The sequence below is a fragment of the Chelonoidis abingdonii genome, chromosome 19 (genome assembly GCF_003597395.2).
Source record: "Chelonoidis abingdonii isolate Lonesome George chromosome 19, CheloAbing_2.0, whole genome shotgun sequence".
Classification (NCBI taxonomy): Eukaryota; Metazoa; Chordata; order Testudines; family Testudinidae; genus Chelonoidis; species Chelonoidis abingdonii.
The window spans coordinates 3,554,861-3,574,489 of record NC_133787.1 but is presented as its reverse complement, the minus strand read 5'-3'; the positions used below and the strand labels follow the sequence as shown (position 1 = coordinate 3,574,489).

Here is a 19,629-nt window from a genome sequence, read left to right as displayed (position 1 = left end):
TTTTTATACATGACTGTAGTACTCAGATTATGAATTTGTCAGTTGTCAAATTTAATGTTTTAACTGTGCTTTACTTGCATATTGATGCTGACAAGCGCTGACCAGAAAGTTGTAGTTATTTAAAAACAAAATATTTGTGAGTAGAAGTATGTAGAAAAATTTATTTCTTGCTATTGAAATCATCCTACCAAAAACTGTCTAGTCCTCTTGTCATAAAGATTTTAAACACAAGCTGAATTGTCAGAGAACAATATTTCAGTTTTACCCCTCAGGTTTAATTAAGTATTTCCTCCATTTTGGTTCAGCAACAATTAACTGTATTTAATAAGGGAAGTATCCACAGTTACACCACAAGGACTAAACTGGCACCAGGCAAATGTTATGGAATAAGGTATTTTGGCTTGGGGAGAACAGCCTGAGAATGTGCTACATGACCTTTTCTTTGCCTGGCACTGGATATTTGTTTGGGATATTTTGTGGATGTGTGAGGTATTAGGGTAGACTGCAGAGCAGTATATCCAAAATGAAGGATACTGTGTGTATCTCTGTAATTAGTCATGCAGCGAAACCTGAAGGTATAGTTTGGAGTTGGAACAAATGAAATTGGCATAGTGGCACTGTCTAGTCTGTCTGTCCCCCCAACAGCAGTTCGCACAAGCATATGCTGCTCAAGCTGTTTATCTCTGCCTTTGTTCAAGCTTAAAGTATATACATGCAGTAGTTTAATGAGATACATTGTTCTCTGCACATTTTGTTACTGTAAAATTTATAGATGCTTTTAATTCATAGGATTATATCTTGTGATCAAAACTTCCATGGCATGAAGATGTCCTCTTAAGTGTAATGAAATCCCTCCCCCAGCTCTGAATAAGTTGTCTAATAGAAAATTGAAGGGTTCTTTGCCAACAATGGGCCTCTTGAGTTGAATGGCTCACTTTTCAAATTAACCAAAGTAGTTTTGAAAGAGGTAGCAGAAACACTAGAGCTATTGTATAGAATATATTCTAGGATTGCTTTGAATTTCACAGATTATGAATACAAATGTCTGAGGAACGTCTGTCTTTCACAGAAAACATAACTGAGGCCAAAGGCAATTGTTAGGGGCCAAAATCTCTTACTTTGTAATTCTCAAAATAGCCAGTGTTACAAGAATGATTAATAAACTGCTACCTGTGATATGTGTTCTTTCCGTCAGACAGCTTCATCAAAGCCTGGGATTCTGCGTGTTTTTCAGAGGGTAATTTAGTAACCTTATCTCTCTCTCCAAATATCAGTAAACATGTGAGTTTGAAAGGGAAAGTTTCCTGCAGCACTGTGCAGCTTTGGATGTGTCTCTGTGTTGAAGTCACATGATGGCAAACGGGGGGGAAATGACAGTTTTGTCCCTCCAGCAGGTCCTTTACTTTAGATTTAAACTTCCAAAAATACACATCTTGCAAGTAAGAGAGAACAAAATAGCTTCATTTCAAATGTTATAACTCCTTACTTGTTTGCACTTGCTTAGCCCTGGTCTGCATTACAGGGTGAGGTCGACATAATTCTGTCAGTGTACACACTAAAGCCTTGTTCCCCCCCAGTTTAAGTGCCCTACTACACCAACATAACTCCACCTCCACGAGAGGCATAGAGCTTATGTCGGAATAATTAGGGCGATGCATGTCCCTGTAGACACTGCGGGTTACTTACATCAGCTGTTGGCTGTCATTCTTGTCATTTTCATGGCTTCATGATAGAGCCATGACTACCATCTGGGTGCCCTGTGCCCTTGCTGGGAGCTGGGCTGCCACGTGGGAGCCCAGGTGCTGCCCAGGAGCCCAGCTGTACCAAGGCTTCCGGTGCTAGAGATCATGGGAGTCTTTTTGACAAGCAGTATTTGTTGAGTGTGGATACACTCTTTGGTCCTTGTGCTCCGCACACCTGGCACCATTCAGTTCCTCTCATGGCTTAGAGATGGAGCTCAACAAACGGAGAGACCACCAGCTCCACTAACAGTGTTAGCCAATAGTTTTACAGTTAGTTTTATAGTAGAATTAGTAATTTTAGTAGTTCGGTTGCCCATTGCAACTTTTAGTTGCTAGAATTCACCTGTTTGGTATGGTGTCATCTGGCTTGGTCACATTTAAACACTGCCTCTCATGCAGGGAAGCTATCCCAGCTTTGGCTGGACACTTGAAGTGCCTGTATTGACTGAGATATCCTCAGTACTGTTGTTGTGCAATTTGCCAGTCTTTCAGCTCCCAAGGTAGGAAGGACAAGGAGGCCTGCTGTCAGGTCTTCCTAATAATCTCAGTGAGACCTGCTTCTGAACTGAGCTCACTGGACCTCCCTGTACAGAGACCATCAAAACTGAAGAGCATGAGTTCGGGCAGTTTGCCTTTGAGAGCTCTGACTTGAATTGTGACTATGATAGCATTGTCCTCAGACAGGCCTCCCCTTCCCAGGGCCTGGGAGGCAGGAGCTGTAGTGGCCCACTTTTGGGGGCCCCATAGGCCCAGAGTGGCCTGGGGGATTAGCAGGAGGCTGGGAGCAGCCTTCCCTCACCCTCCCCAGCTGTGTCGCTAGGGAGGGGGTTTGGGGGAAAGGATCCCCCCCCACTCACCAGCAGTGGCGAGAAGCGGAGCAGCCCAGCCCCAGCTCACTCCACTCTGCCAGCTCCCAGCCATGACACTCGACTTCTCGCCGCCGGTGAGAGCCGGGAGCGGACCTTTCCCCAATCCTAGCAACGTGGCTGGGGCTGGGGCTGGGGCTGAGGCAAGGGAAGTGGAGTGGGTTGGGGCCGTGTTGCTCCACTTCCCGCCGCCAGCGAGTGCGGGAGGCGATCCTTTCCCTGCACTCACCAGCAGTGGGAAGCAGAGCAGAGCGCCAGGGGCCAGGTTCCTCTGCTTCCCACTGCTGCCGTTTGAGTGCAGGGTCACTGGGGGAAGAGGTGGAATGGGGGCAGGCTGGGGGTGGAGCAGGGGAGAAGGGTAAGAGGTGGGGCGGAGAGAGTTGTCCGGGGCCCCATGCCCCCATAGGGATGGCCCTGCCCCGCCTCTTGCAGTGGACGTGGCCCGTGGGGGGACTGGCCGAGGGATGGGGCTGGTCGCCAGGGCTGGTCCTGCCACGTATGCAACACGCAGCTGCCTAGGGCACCATGAAATCTGGGGCAATTTGGTATCCCAAATTTCATGGTATCTTATGCAGCTGCATATGCCTAAGGATGGTCCTGTGCCTAGGATAGCATTAGAATCACCCCGCCCCCGACTTTCCTATACGTGTCATGACAAGAGGCTCAAAGAAACAGGAAACCCATGGGACAAACAGGTATAATTGTCCCAGAGTTCCATACCTCTGGGTGTCTAGAAAATTCCTCCACCCTCTCAACAGCTCAGAGTAACACACTTGGAAAACAAAAAGGGTGAATGAAAACCAATGTGGTTATTTCAGTGCAAGCCTGTGTGTATGCTCTTCGGGTAATAAAAGTGCTTTGGTGGTTTGTTAAATGGTGTAAGTTTATAAGCAGCCCAGGCCTTAGACATTCTTATTCAATTTGGGCAAAAACTGTAAGGTAAAAGCCAATCATAGGGCAAGGATAAGACACCTCAGAGTATCATTTTGGATCTCTCACTCTGGCTAAAGAAATGCTCTAAAAAACTTAAAGGGAAGATGTGAGTCTTGTAGAGGCGAGAGGAGCACAGGATCAAGGCAGTAGTTATGTTTTTCTGTATTTAGCAAATGCAGTGGCAGATTAACGCATGAGCCCATGGGCCCTATGCCCGGGGGCCCCTGCAGGAGCACTGGAACCTGGGTAGAAGTGGAGGGGCCTCACTGGTGCTGGAACCGGAACTGTGGCACTGCTCTCTGTTGCTCCTCTTCCCCCTGAGGCACCGTTCATTGGGCGGGGGCTAGGTTGCCTGAGAGCAGCCCCCAGCCTGTGTCCCCACCCCCCGGAGCATGCTGCTGCAGGTTGGACCCAGAGGCAGGGGCTCTGGTCTGGTCTCCTGTCCCCTCCCTGCAGACATGTTCTGCAGGGAGAGGAGGCTCTGCCCCAGTGGGAGGTGGCAGGAAGGCAGCCTCCAGTGCAGCTCCCACTGCTACTGGCCTGGCTTCAGTGGCCACCACACTCCACCTGGACTTGCTCAGTGCCGTTGCTGTCAGGCTGCTCCTGCTGACAGACTGCCTCAGCTGCCGCCTGGGCTTTGTGTCTGTGGCAACAACGACATGCAGCACTGCTCTCCTGTCGCCTCTGGCCTGAAGTTTGCAGTTTGGGGGGGCAACACTCATGCCATTGCTTCTCTGAGCCTGCCTGAGGCTATGCCCATGTTAAAAGGGGGGAGGGCCTGGCCCTCCATCCCCTCTGGTTCTGGTGGCCCCCAGGGGAGCCAAAATGTTCTTTGTGCCCAGAGCTCCAGTAAATCTTAATCTGCTTCTGATCAAACATGATGGCTTTTGTCCCTATTCTTCTGTAGATAATTGGTTTGAGTGTAATTTTTATTAGGATTAGATATTGGAGTTATTTTTCTTAAAAATAAATCTCATATTTAGCATAAATTGCCTACATTCATGTTAAAGGAAAACAAAATCCTTTGGCATTTCTGCCTATGAATGTTTTGGAGCTATTTAGTCACTCAGAGCCATAGACCACACTTGGGTTTAGAAAGAGGATGATTACTGACCTGTAAATGGAGTTTTTCAAGGGTATTGCTATCTATGGATACATAACAGGAGAAGATGGCCTTACTAGTCTAACCTAAATTGGAAAAAAAAAATTACCAGTTAGCTGTGATGGGTGTGGTATTTGTTTTGAGGCAGGCATGGTGTATAATAATAATGCCTTGTGGCTAAGATCATAATTTACAGAACTATAAATCTCCAGCAATGCCATGTGATCTAGGAAGGTGGAAGTATACAGCACCACGCTCAGAACATTACAGATATGTGACCTTTCTTGAATAAAGTCTGTGTGTCATCAGACCTCTAGAAAGAGTGGGTATCTTAGATATAATTCAGAGATGTTGGGTAAATGCCTGGAAATACTTTGAGTCCAGGTGCATTTCTCATGATTTTGGCCTACTCCCATCATGGTCCTCAACTGAGCAAAATTTTGACGCTTCTGGCTTAAATAGTGAAACGTGTGCAGATGGGAAAAGTGATCTCCTCATGTAAACAGATTGCCCGATTTTGATCCTTGGGGAATGCTGCTGTCTCCTGAAACTAAAATTAGTTGACTGACTACTTGAAAGTAGATTATCACTATGAAGAATTGATGGAAATGTTACTGTCTACATATTGGTATGGGCAAGTTTCTTCACCTTCCTGAGTGTTCATAGAATCATAGACGATTAGGGTTGGAAGAGATCTCAGGAGGTCATCTAGTCCAACCCTCCAGTCAAAACAGGACCAATCCTCAATAAATCATCCCAGCCAGGGCTTTGTCAAACTGGGCCTTAAAAACCTCTAAGGAAGGAGATTCCACCACCTCCCTAGGGAACCCATCCCAGTGCTTCACCACCCTCCTAGTGAAATAGTTTTTCCTAATATCCAACCTACACCTCCCCCACTGGAACTTGAGACCATTATTCCTTGTTCTGTCATCTGCCACCACTGAGAACAGTCTGGATCCATCCTCTTTGGAACCCCACTTCAGGTAGTTGAAAGCAGCTATCAAATCCCCCCTCATTCTTCTCTTCTGCAGATTAAATAAGCCTAGTTCCCTCAGTTTCTTATAAGTCATGTGCCCCAGCCCCCTAATCATTTCCATTGCCCTCCGCTGGACTCTCTCCAATTTGTCCCCATGCTTTCTCTAGTGAGAGGCCGAAAACTGGACATAGTACTCCAGATGTGGCCTCACCAGTGCCAAATAGAGGGGAATAATCACTTCCTTCAATCTACCGGCAATGCTCCTACTAATGCAGCCCAATTGGCCTTCTTGGCAACAAGGGCACACTGCTGACTCATATCCAGCTTCTCATCCACTGTAATCCCCAGGTCCTTTTCTGCAAAACTGTAGCAGTACATGGGATTCTTCCCTGCTAAGTGCAAGACTCTGCACTTGTTCTTGTTGAATCTCATCAGATTTCTTTTAGCCCAATCCTCCAATTTGTCTAGGTCATTCTGGACCCTATCCTTACCCTCCAGCTTGCCTACCTCTCCCCCCAGCTTAGTGACATCTGTGAACTTGCTGAGGGTGCAATCCATCCCATCATCCAGATCATTGATGAAGATGTTGAACAAAACTGGCCCCAGGACCGACCTCTGGGGCTCTCCATTTGATACCGGCTGCCAACTAAACATCAAGCCATTGATCACTGCCCCGTTGAGCCAGATGATCTAGCCAGCCTTATAGTCCATTCATCCAATCCATACTTTTTTAACTTCCTTGCAAGAATACTGTTCACTGATGTTGGGGTCTAGTGTCTGTGTCGTATCAGTTTACTTCCTTGAAAACCACTGTGTGATTTCTAAGGCCAGGTCTACACTGCGACTTTAAATCGGTTTAATGGCTGATATACCGATTTAACGCTGTACCCGTTCACACGACGTCGTCATTAATATCGAGTTAAACGGCTCCTTAAATCGATTTCGGAACTCCTCCCAGACGAGAGGAGTAGCGCTAAATTCGAAAGTGATAACTCGGATTAGGGTTCGTGTGGACGGAAATCGACATTATTGGCCTCCTAGAGGTATCCCACAGTGCACCACTGACCGCTCTGGTCCGCAATCCGAACTCGGATGCGGAGTGCCGGTAAACAGGAAAAGCCCCGAGACCTTTAGAATGACATTTCCTGCTTTCACGTGTCCAGCTCTGATCAGCACGGGTGGCGATGCAGTTCAAATGCAAAAGTAGCTCCTGCATTGAACCTTACGGGAGATACTAGATCTGATCGCTGTATGGTGAGACAAATCTGTTTTATCAGAGCTCCGTTAAAGAACAGGAAATGCCAAAGCGTTTGAAAAATAAACTCCAGGATACACAGCGGTGCGTGACAACCGTAACGGGAAGCCAGAGACTCAAACGGATGCTCATGGAGGGAGGGAGGGGGTAATGAGGACTACAGCTACCAGTCTCCACAGCAGTCTCTGAAAACTATTTGCATTCTTGGCTGAGCGCCCAATGTCTGTAGCTTAATACACGGTGTCTTGCGTGGTTCACGGAACAGCTCGTCAGTCTCTTTCCCCCCCCCCCCCACGTGAAAGAAAAGTAAAATAAATAATTCCTTGAGTACTGTAAATGTCACCCTCTGTGTACTGAATGCTGCTGGCAGAGAGTACGCGAGGTGTTGACAACGGTCAGGATACCGTTTGTGATCTCAGGGTCCATGATTGCTGTGCTATGGCGTTTGCTCAATGCACTCCGGGAAAAAGGCGCCAAAGGGTTGTCTGCTGCCTTCACAAAGGGAGGGGTGAGGCTGTACCCAGCACCACCCGGGGCAATGTTTTCTGCCCCATCAGGCACTGTGCTCTCAACCCGGAAGTGGGAACTATGGGATAGCTGAGGAACAGCTACCCACAGTGCACCGCTCCTGAAATCGATGGTAGCTTTGGACCATGGACGCAAACAATCGATTTCGTGATCCCACTGTGGACGCGCTAAACCGATTTTATTAGATCTGTTTTGTAATATCGGTTTAAGCTAATTCGAAATAATCGTGCAGTGTAGACGTACCCTAAGAGTTGTCAGGACAGGAAATACAGAAAAAGTAAATCAAAACTTAAAAGGAGTTAAAACAGTGAATTCAGTTTGAGTGGCAAGGGCCTGCAGTTAAATATTTTATGAAGTGGTACGTTTGGGATCAGCCTGAAGGTTGCGCCGCCAGGTGTTTCTTGGACGGCCTCTTTTCCGCTTGCCTTGGAGATTCCACCGCAGTGCCTGTGTGGTGGTGGTAGTTGGCTGCTCACGTAGTGTATGTCCTATCCAATCATATTAACTTCAAGCAGTTTAGGCCTTTGTAGACTCGTTTCATGTGCTCTGTAGTTTTGACTCTGTCTCTACATAATTGCTGGAGGCTATGATATTCTTCCTACCACATGTTGCTGCTTGCTTTTTAGCCTCAACCCCACCAAATGTATGTGCATTGTTACACTAGCATTCTTCACAGTCATAGAAAACTGCCATTTGGGTAGAAGCATTATTAGCTGATAAAGTTAAATAAGCATGAAAGTGAAAAGTGTTTCCTATCAGTGAAATGAAATCTTTATATACATAATAAATGTCTTTCAAAGTCCTTTGTACTAGACTTGTTTGACAGGGTTCCATTTAATGTTAGATGCTTATTAACTGGGAGTGAATTCCAATTGCAAGTGAGCTCTGCAATCTGCCAGTAAAAAAAAGCCAAGGAGTATGGCACTGTATGAGTACCAGCACACAGAACAATGAGTAGATGTCAAGCACATTGGGTAAATATTTGGTAACTTTTTATAGCCTCCATAAACTTTTATACACCTCAAGCAAAATAAAAGCTCAGTGGTGCTGGGCTTGCTTTGCTATTTCTCTGACTTACTTGCGTCAGAAAGCCAAATATAGTACCCAGAGGCCAGATTAAGGCTTCATTTTAGCAGGCACTGCATGAACGTATGTGGAGGCCCAGACTTTGCTCCAGAGTGCTTACTAAGCACTAGTAACTTCTAAAAAAAAAAAAAATTGCTATGTTAATAGTGAGATTCATTTAATTTTACAGTCTCACTTACTGTTTAACTTACAATGTAGCTTTTCTAGGAGGGGAAGATGTGTGGGGAACACTATAAATGGTGCTTTGCTCTTCCTCTCTTACCAAAAGGACAATGCTTTTTGTTGTTCATAGAAGGGTTTGTAGGCATTTTTTCATGACAGTGCCCCTGTTTGACCTGCTATTGCTAAGGGTCTGTCAACAATTCTTTGACATCCCCATTTTCAACTTAGAAAGGAGACTGTTGCTCTCCAAAAATGAGCTTTTAAAGAAAAGCAAACATAAATCCTTCCATACTGTTTTAAAAGAAGAAATGTACCTGACTTTGTAACCCTTCAAAAGGTCAAGAGTGGACATGGTGTTGGATGTGAATTTGCAATGGGATATATAACAGTCCCCCTAAAGCCAAGCTTGGACTGTAGGTGTCTCGGAATGGGGAGTGGGGGCTGCTTTTCATGTAGCTCTGGTGAGACAACAAACACTTCAAATGCTACAGACAGGTTTGGGCAGAGGAAATTCAAAGAAAGGCATTAACTAAATAGCTGGAGGGACTGATTTTTATCAGGAAAGATAAGAACTAATTATGTCTGGGTTGGCTAAATGCCTGGCAAATGTGGGGACATAGTAACTGTATATGAGTATCTGTGTTTGCTGGAGGTAAATGCCATGAAGAGAGAGGAATTGTTCAGTGTGGGCCAGCGTAAAGGAAAATGGCAGCTGAATATTGGAAATAGTTTTCTAACATGGCAGAAACACCTTTGCTCTTGTATCTTTTTTGTAATGTCATCAGGGACAGTCTTGCTCTGGCCCCTGTAGGGTGTTTTAGGAATAATTGAAGAAAGCTTTTATCTCTTCCTCCTCCCTCTACCCCCTTTATTATTTGTCTCTGTCTGAACAAGAGAAATGTGGTCCCTTAAAAAAGCTTCCTAACCGCAGAGAAGGAAACATAGTTCTAATTAACTTAGGGTTGCCATCAGTACAGTTTTCACCTGGACAGTCTGGGTTTTGGCTTGTGTGTCCGGGTGCCATTTGACAAGCCCTGATGTCCATTGTTTTTTTTTTCTTTTTTCTTTTTAAATGGAGGCAATTGGCGGAGAAAGGGATGAGACTTCCAGGGAAGAGGAGGAGAATGGGGTGAGGCCTCAAAGTCTGGTTACCAGCCATTAGAAAGGTGGTAATCCTAGGTTAGACAAACACAAATTTATACACATTTGTGTGTTGGAATACTAGAGACAAAGCCACAAGAGTTCTGTAAATTGGTCAGCAAAATCACGTTAAAATGTAAGTCAGTGATAGATGGTGAAGAAATCAGTTCATTGCAATAGCAGGTATAATGCGGTATTGGGCAGAAGAAATGAAGGAAATAATATCGGGTTAACAGTGCTACTCAATATGGTCTCGCATTTCAGTTAACAGTGACACTAAGGGCCGGATTGTGATACCCTTACTCACGCACTGAGTAGAGCAATACTCTACCCATAGTGCCACTGAGTCAGTGAGGATATTCAAGGAGTAAGGAATTCTCAATATGAGTAAAAGTTGCAAAATCTGGCGCTCAGTAAAGTTTCAGCTCTCTATAGACAGTTCTTATTTTAATTTTAAAATATTTTATTTATCAATAAAATGTCAACGTACTGATGCACTTAGAGAAAGAGGGGTGTGGTAAGAGCCTTAATTTCCATAGGTTTCCACTTTATAGGGAAATAAAAACCTATTGAAGAAACACTCTTAAGGAGCCCAAGCAACAAATAATATCTCTCTCTGTTGCCATAAATAGAACAAGAACATCTAAGAAAATCAATGGGCATTGGTACATTGGCGATGGCGATCATCTTTTAGAATACAAGTGTATTGGCTGGTAAGGAGCTTGCAAAATACCATTGATCAAATTATTAGGGGCTATATAACTGAAACATGATAGTGTCTGATTAAATATTTCAGCAACAGAAAAATGAACATATAAAACGAGATGTGGAGAGATTACACGTGCAACTTTTTACAAAACATAGTTACATACAAACTGGAATTGTTTACTGTGCTGAAGGTGAGAAATGTAACAAGTTTTCATTTGATTTCATATTTGTATTTAGTTATTAACTCTTTTCTTTTATGTAACTTGAACAAATGTTAAACCAGAAATACCATAGGAACTGCTTCTCATGCTATATTTTTCATCTATTGTACCTGCAAACTGAGATGTTTTTTTTAAATGTGTGTGAGCAAAAATAATTTTATAGCTAAGGAACATGCAGTTCTTGTTTGTAATTAAATACCTTTTTATTTAAAAATCAATGGGAAAGATCTTATATAAAACTACTAGTTCAAGAAAAAATGTTCTCTGTTCTAATCAAGTAAGTTTAGTAAAACTTCGTATCAGTAACACTGGAGCACATTATAAGGAGAAATCCTGGCTGAAGTAAAAAAGCGTAAGCAGAACAAACACACTGAGGAGACAGTGTTTGCTATGGAAAGAAACTTTTTATAGACAAATGCTGTGGAACATCCTTCCTTATAGTAGGCGTCAGGAATACAAACTATCCGTTAGTTTTCCTGTTAAAGTAGAGTTGTGAAACTTCATTTTATTGTCATGTCTCCCCCGCTTACTTTGTTTCACACTGCTTAACTTAAAGTACTTTTTGCGTGTACCAAGGTACTGTACCCTTACTGTGAATAGTATTATATTGCTATGATAACTAACAGACACTTTGAGGGGTATTTTAGTTAGACAATTGCTGATGTGGGAATTGGGCAGAAGGGAATTACATCAGCTAGGCATCAGATGCGCAAAGAATTTATATTTGGACTGCCACAAGGCACTAATGGTGGTATATGGAATGAATCAGGCATAGAATGTAAAATGTGGGAAGGAATAAAAGTATAAACTAAGTACACCTCCTTCTCTTTCCTCTCCCTGAAGAGAACACTTTCATCATATTAGTTGTTAAACGTTTGTTTTTAACTAAATCTTATTGTGCAGTGATGATACAGAGTTTCCCTACAGTTAAATAGCTTAATAGGTTTTTTTTGTTCTTTGCTGTAGTGCTTCCCTTTAACCAGGTCCAGCTCCAGGGTTTTTGCCATCCCAAGCAGTGGGGGTGGGAGGGAAGCACCATTTGCAATCGGCGGCAGCTCCAATGGGCCGCTTTCTTCTTCAGTGGCAAGTCCTTCCCTCCGAGAGACCTGCCGCCAAATTGCCACTGAAGAGCCCGACGTGCTTCCCCAAGCACCTGCTTGCTGAGTTGGTGCCTGGAGCTGACCCTGCCTTTAACTCTTCATATGAAAGGTTGCTGCCTTTGCACTGCCTCAGGCTTTGGCCTTGGCTACAATGGCGCTTTACAGTACTGCAACTTTCTCAGTCAGGGGTGTGAAAAAACACCCCCCTGAGCGCAGCAAGTTACAGCGCTGTAAAGCGTCAGTGTAAACAGTGCCCCAGCGCTATAAGCTAATCCCCTTGGTGTGGTGGAGTACCTGCGACGCTGGGAGAGCGCTGGTGCCACAACCACACTTGCACTTCAAAGCGCTGCCACGGGAGCACTCCCACAACAGCGCTTTGGAGTTTCAAGTGTAGCCAAGCCCTTAGAATCTACATTCAGGAGAGATTTTAGTAATATATGTATGCCAAGATTAGCAGGGCTGTAGTACCATTCTGTTTTGATTCTTTGTTAGACATTTTATGTCTCTTCTTTAGAGGGTGCTTTCTATTACTTCTTCCTCTCTGTACCTACATTCCTAAACTTACCAAGGGTCTTAGTGGCTTCTCCATCACTGATGATTTTTAAATCAAGATTGGCTGTTTTTCTAAAGATCTGCTCTAGGAATTGTTTTGGGAAGTTTTATGGCCTGTGTTTTATACCAGCTGGTCAGACTAAATGATCACAATGGTCCCTTCTGGTCTTGGAATCTATGAAAACCAATATCTTTATTTCTCAGCTACAGCCTGGATGGTACTTTGTTCCCAAATTGTAGTGTGGCTGTACCCTCTGCTGTCTCCTCTTGTATTATTTATCTTTAGTGCTTACAGTTAAACTAGTTAAACAGAGACCCACCACACTTGACATTTTACCAACATAATTACTTGGAATATGTTTTATTCAGAACAGTATATTTACCTGTGTGTGACTACAGAGGTCTACATTTATAACACAGAGACCATAGGTCTGGCATGTCTAAACTTCACTGAACCATGCCAGATTACCTGGAGACTGCACCAAATGGGCAAAAAATGAGGCGTATGGTATTCTCCCTCATCTTTAATGTGAAGGTGTGGCCATTAAGACTAAATATCTCCGTATGCAGTGTTTCATCTTGAACCAAATAGCCTCTTGGAAGCTCATCTTTTAAGATGTTGTTTCTGTGTTACACCCTCGCATTAAAGACAAGGGCACTGTGGATCTCCTTTTAGTTCGCTGAGTTTTGCTGCTCTATCTTAAGTTTATCTATGATTTCACTTTGAGTGAGTCTCTCAGCATTTTGCATATGACACCAAAATGGTAGACGCTAGCATTCAGTAGTGAATGCATTTGATGTAAAAATGTACCCTTTGGTAATATCCAACTGTAACATTTGCTGTTTTAGGAGCTGTGGTTGAGATGGAAGGCTGAGGAGCTAAACCTTATGCTGGCGGTCTACGTATGAACACTTAGGCTTGAATGAACACGCCATGAAAATGCTTCCTGGAGTGGGCGTTTTTGGGACTGGCAGCTCTGCCCGGGTACTGGTACCTTTGTTGAGAGCAGAGGGTTTCTCCATCGAAGCACTTTGGGGAAAGACTGAAGAGGAAGCAAAGCAGCTAGCAGAGGAAATGAACATTGAGTTCTACACAAGTCGGATTGATGATATCTTGCTGCATCAGGATGTAGATTTGGTTTGCATCAACATCCCTCCACCACTAACCCGGCAAATTGCTGTGAAAGCGCTAGGTACTGTGTTTTCTCTTCTGAGTCCCAGCAAAAGTTGACTATTTGATTGAAAAAACACTTTTTCTAATAGATTTAAATTGGTAGCTGTTGACTTGTCAATGAATAATCAGTAGTACTATAGAAACACCATCCAAATTGTGTTGCATTTTGAGCTAGTAGTGCTGCCTATAGTTAATTACCTGACACTTCCCATTAGAAGACCCTATTTATAGTTTCTTATAACTTTAACTGTTTAGGCTGAAATTTCCCCTGCTGGGTGTCTGCCTCAGGCTGAATTTTTTTGGAAAGTTTCAGAAAAAATGGTCAGCGACTTTGGAAAACGAGATTAGAGCAGAATACATTTTGTTGCCCACGTTCAAAAATTTTTTTTTTACAAGGGTTTAACAGAAGCTCCAGTGCCCTCATGCTGTGGAGCAGGGATGGTGTGGTGCTGGCTCCTTCCCCTTCCCCTTGGGTCAGGGATTTTTTTATTTTTTTTTTTGCTGTTCACATAAGTGATGAGATTTTGAAAAAATCTGCAGATGCTCAAGAGCCTTGTGAGCTTGGCAGCTAAATTATTCAACTATTCAGTACTGGGCATGCTCCATCCATTTTAATATAAGAACTAAGGGTCATCAAATGAAATTAATAGGCAGCAGGCTTAAAACAAATACAAGGAAGTTCTTCTTCACGCAGCACGCAGTCAACTTGTGGAACTCCTTGCCTGAGGAGGTTGTGAAGGCTGGACTATAATAGAGTTCAAAAGAGAACTGGATAAATTCATGGTGGTTAAGTCCATTAATGGCTATTAGCCAGGATGGGTAAGGAATGGTGTCCCTAGCCTCTGTTTGTCAGAGGGTGGAGGTGGATGGCAGGAGAGAGATCACTTGATCATTACCTGTTAGGTTCACTCCCTCTGGGGCACCTGGCATTGGCCACTGTCGGTAGACAGATACTGGACTAGATGGACCTTTGGTCTGACCTGGTGCAGCTGTTCTTATGTTCTTATCCAGGGGTTGAGCTGGGCCTAGTTGCTGCGGGCTCCGATGGCATTGCACATACAAACGGAAAGCCTGGAGAGTATCTCTTGTTGCTCTGTCTGCTGGCACCTGACAGCATGGTATATGAGGAGGAATCCTCCTGACTGAAATACAGAGGGGGACAAAGACTGAGCGAAGATAAGGGTGAAAGAAGTGGATTAGGACAAGAACTCAGGAGGGGGCAGACTGAGAGCTGATGGGGAGAGGGAGAGATACTGCGACTGGCTGCACAAGGAGACTGGGAACTGGCTGCATAGGCAGTTTGAGTTCACCAACTTCCTAACCTTTGATTTCTTGATCTTAATGTGTTTATACAGGGTGGTGAGTGCCTATATATAGTCTTGTAAATCTAAAGTTTGACTTCTTGTTAACTCTTAATAGAGATCAAAGTGAATGGGTTTATAGGATTGGGGACTATGTCTTGCTGTATCAGCTCGGGTAATCCTTTATTCTCTTCCTTTTAAGTAGATTTTTGTGCTAAAGTAACTTGCTTTTGAAGTACACATCTCATGCTAACCCTTCTAAGATGTGAGTCAGATGTTTGGGGATGTGATCTTTGGGTTTTGTCTTCACGTTGTTGTTAGACTTGTATCGAGTGCTTTATTACTGCTAGTCCTAGGTCCCAAGGAACTACTGCGATGGGAAGTTGAATGTACACATGAGAATTCATTGCTAGAAATATGCTAAAATCTCTTCTAAATGCTGTTTAAATGGGGACTGTTTCACTTGCTATGATACCCTCTGCAGGTTACGCAAGAAGTGAGATGAATTTATGTGGTTGAATCTTTTCTGGTAAACTAAGCTGAACATGAGACAAATGCAGGTTGTTAATAAAACTCCCATTCCTCAAAGGTAAGGAAACATGAAATGGCATCACTCCAATCAAAGGAGGTGAAGAAAATGAAGTTGAGACACACATGTTTATGCAGTTAATGGAAAAGTGAAAAGAGAGGGACTGATGGCTTTTAAGAGATCAACAAATAAACTCTGGAGCAGCAGAGGATTATTTACTTTTCATTTTTTTTTTTTTTCCTGAAGTGGTCTCGTCTAAAGACTGTCTCATGTGGCCGTTTCAGAGTCAATAGATAATTACTAGTTCTCTGTCCTTCAGCTTTTTCTAAATTTGTCTAGGATGTTCCTTAAACACATTTCTGGTGGGACCAAATTCCAGAGACATGCGCATACTACCAAGAACGTTCTTCCTTGGTCCAGAATTTTGGAGGAACACCTGTTACATGATGGGCTCAGAGATGGCAAGTATGCCTGCTAGGATATCAGCATTAAAATAGCAATCATCACATCTAGAGCCTTTTTGCAAGAGAATTGTATGTGGCTGGGGCACACTTGTACTTTACCAGCCGGGAGATCAGGGAACTGAGAATGGCTGGACTGCTGTGCAATGAAAGCCAGTCTACCATGTCAGGTGTTTGGCCATGGGAGGAGGCAGTGGTGCCAGGTGGCACTAATATTGCTTTCCTTGTTTTTAATTTATTGGTAACCATAAACCATTAATTAACAATCCAGTAACACATAGGGGTACAATCCTAACGTAAGTGACATTGTAATATTAACTTCGAGCCGTGAGCAAGGCATAGCTGGTCAATGCCTAGACAGTAATCAGAATTAAGACCAGCATGACTAATAAGTAACCAGTAAGGCAAGAAACTATTCTACATTTATGTACCACTTTTCATCCCAAAGGATCTAAAGCCACTTCATAAAATGTCTCTCTGAAATGCAGCCACCTCTTGATAGAATGCATCAGTTTAAGGTAGAAAGAAAAAATAAACATATCTAACTAACTGAAATGGCTTGGGATGGGAATTTAGGGAGTCAAAATATTAGAAAAACCCAAATTAGATTTTGGTCAGGACACCAGAGCCAACATGACTGCACCTATCTTGCTGATCCTTTAAAGAGTTGATTTATGGAGTAGATAAAGAGAGAGCCATTCAGCTGCTCTCTCTTGGCTTAGGTGGGATGGTACTTATTTGAAAGATAAGAGATCTTTGTGATGTATGCTTTGTTTGTCAATCTGGCTTTGTGGGATAATGTATTACAAATGAATTACATGTGTGTTTGTCCTGAGGTAGACAGAAAAGGGCTCAGTCACTGTTTTTGCATTTTTCAATAATTCACCCTTGTGGTTCCTGGAGCAGGTGTCTTGTGATGTTGACCAGGTATATTACTGTTACCATTTGCATACAGCTTTTCCATCTCCTTATCGCAAGCAGTGGGAGGATTTTTGTGTTTCAGAGCTTGTGTAAACAGGAAGAAGCAAAATGAAGGAAAGCATTTTGGACTGAGTTTATCACATTCGTGCATAGACGGAGTTGTCACACGTCGGCAGTACTTCAAAACAGGCAGGATTTTTGAGGTTTGAAACATAGCTGGTCATTTTATTACGATTATGACTGAAATTGAAATTTGCTCAGTCCCTCCCAAATGCCTGTGGAGGACAGGGCAGTAGAGGCGCATACTTCTAGTTATTGATTATACGTCTCCATGAGGTGTGTCCACATGCACTTCACTTCACACTGCACAGAACCATTGATGAGCCTGTGGACTAAGCCATGCTAGGATTCTTTAAAATTTCCTGTGATAGACATTTAATGTCCGATAAGTAGCAGTACTGGTGATGATGGGATCAACATTGTAACTTACACATTTGGAGGCAGAAGGGGCAAACTGAAGTGAATCTGGTATTTTGAGAAGTGCTGGATAGACAGTTCTGGAAACTGCAGCCATGTCAGTTAATCACTCAATAGGTGCATCAAGGATGGTGGTCATAGGGTTGCAGAATATTTCTAACATAATCTTCCTGCAGCTCAGCTGCCAGTGTGCACAAGCCCTACCCTTAAAGGGACCACTGCACTCAGGAGTAAGAGGGGGAATTTATTTTGTGTAGCCCTGAGCGGGGCTGGCTCCAGGTTTCTGTTTGTTTTTGGGGGTGAATTCAAGTAAAATTCTTTGAAATCTGCTGATGAAAAGCCCTGTATAAAAGCTAGATCTTTTGATTATTGCCTAGCCATAGCATCTCTGAGGTAGCATATCCACTGTAAGCCTCAGTGAGACCCACAACTGTCTAAATGACCGTTAATGCCCACTGACAAACATTTCTTTTTCTGTGTAAAAAAACTAGCACATTAAATAGCAAAAAACTTCATTTCCACAGATTTAAGGTTGCCCAGTGATAGCTCATGCCTTCCAGAACATCAAGTTCAGCAAAATCAACCTTTGGCGAACCAGGAAATACCCACATAGTTAACTCTACTTGCCTGGTGCAGGCAATAGCCACTAGTAATTCTCTGCACACACTCCGGCTGTATCACTGTGTTAAATGTAGCTGTTGAATGGTGGAGGAATAAGTTGAAGCAGCTTGGAAGAGCCGTGATTGTGATATGAGGAGATCTGGGTTTGAGTCGACCCCCTTTAGTGTGTTATCAAAGGGAAAAGGTTTATATGTACCTTGAGGTTCCAGTCTGCATCACTTCGGTACAGAATTATGTAGGTTGTGTCCATAGCAGGGCACTGGAGTGGTCTTGCCATAGGTATGTATCCTCAGTAGTAAGGTGATATAAGAGAGCAGCCTGTGGCTTTAATGATGGGCAGGGGAAATTACAGGTTATGGGGGTATCCTGAGGTCTAGTGGTTGTTAAATTTTACAAGCATGGTATTTGATCGGGGGAGCAGGCTCTCTGTTCAAGCATAGGGCAAGTGCAGGTCATGCCTGTCCGTTACAGTGAAAAGGCAAAGCAGAGTGTGTTTTATGAGCATATTTTGGGGCATTGCTTGAAGAGGGTAGTGTTCATGTGCATGGGCATTTACCTTAACTGTGTAACCCCTGATTTTCAGACGATTGAGTTCTGCTGAACTTGCCATTCTGGAAGGGCATGTGCTATCACCGGGCAACCTCAACTCTGTGTAAACGACTTTTCTTGCAATTTACTATGAAAGATAACTTGGGTGTAGTATCATCACAGAGATGCTACAATTGTTAGTACCCTGTATGTAACAGTTATTCTGCTGTGCAAATGCCCATGTAATTTACCATTTTTCCTAAACCTCTTTGCCACACATTCCACAAAAATAACGCCTTCCAGTTCCTTGACTTGTCCATCCATTTCACTTTCCTTCCTGTATGTTTTTACCACAAGGAGGAGTTGAGTGCTTTTCCAGAAGTGCATCCCTTAAAGTACAAAGCATGAGACAGAGAGATCCTGGATGGTTCAGAACAGCAAGAACCATCTCCTAGAGCGCATGTACACAGGGCAGTTTACCAGTTACACCGATATAACTGCCCTTGTGGACAATCTTATTCCAGAACAGGTAGCTTTTTTGATTTAGCTTAAACTTTTGCCAAAGTGACACAAAGTGAACAGAAAAAAGACACACTTATGTTGGAATAAGAGTGTCCAAGTGAGAGTTATACTGGTATAATTATAGGAGTTTAAATTCACACCTTATTTATACCAGTATAAGTTTCCTGTGTAGACAAGCCCCTAGAGGCAGGGGAGAAGGGCTGAAGTAGTATGTGGGGAGAGACATCTAAGAGAGAGTACTTATTTAGGGCTCCCTGATCCAGAGTAGGGTGACTAGATGTCTCAATTTTATAGGAACAGCCCTCATATTTGGGTTTTTTTCTTATATAGATGCCTATTACCCCCCACCCCCATCCTGATTTTTCACACTTGCTATCTGGTCACCCTGACCCAGAGAGGCACAGCTGTGTGGCTTAGTGCATGGCTGCTGGGTTCCCTTTCATGCAGTTTTCATAACAGCCATGTATGGCTCCTAAGGCCTGCCAGAGTAGTGAAGTACTCTGGATAGCAAGTAACACTTCCTGCAAGCCTCCCCTGCTCCTCCCAAGGTAGTGCTTGCACTCTTACTACCTCTCATGCCACTATGTGGCCCCTGCTGCACTAGTTAGTCATAGAATCATAGACTTAAAGGTCAGAAGGGACCATTATGATCATCTAGTCTGACCTCCTGCACAATGCAGGCCACAGAATCTCACCCACCCACTCCTGTATCAAACCTATGTCT

At 43.6% G+C, this 19,629-nt stretch overlaps 1 protein-coding gene across 3 annotated transcripts in view; it reads left to right on the top strand.

The window, feature by feature from the left end:
- Window positions 1-8,282: 8,282 nt before the first annotated feature.
- GFOD2 (Gfo/Idh/MocA-like oxidoreductase domain containing 2) overlaps window positions 8,283-19,629 on the top strand; it is a 40,886-nt gene continuing 29,539 nt past the window's right edge. Inside the window, exons 1-3 of one of the 3 annotated variants that reach the window (XM_032783988.2) lie at window positions 8,283-8,376; window positions 10,587-10,689; window positions 13,221-13,564. In XM_032783988.2, coding sequence (XP_032639879.1) covers window positions 13,306-13,564 — 259 coding nt within the window. In that variant the 5' untranslated portion in view covers window positions 8,283-8,376; window positions 10,587-10,689; window positions 13,221-13,305. Of the gene's footprint in view, window positions 8,377-10,573; window positions 10,690-13,220; window positions 13,565-19,629 lie in introns of those variants that run through there. The other 2 variants (XM_032783989.2, XM_075073666.1) reach the window with 2 other exon arrangements.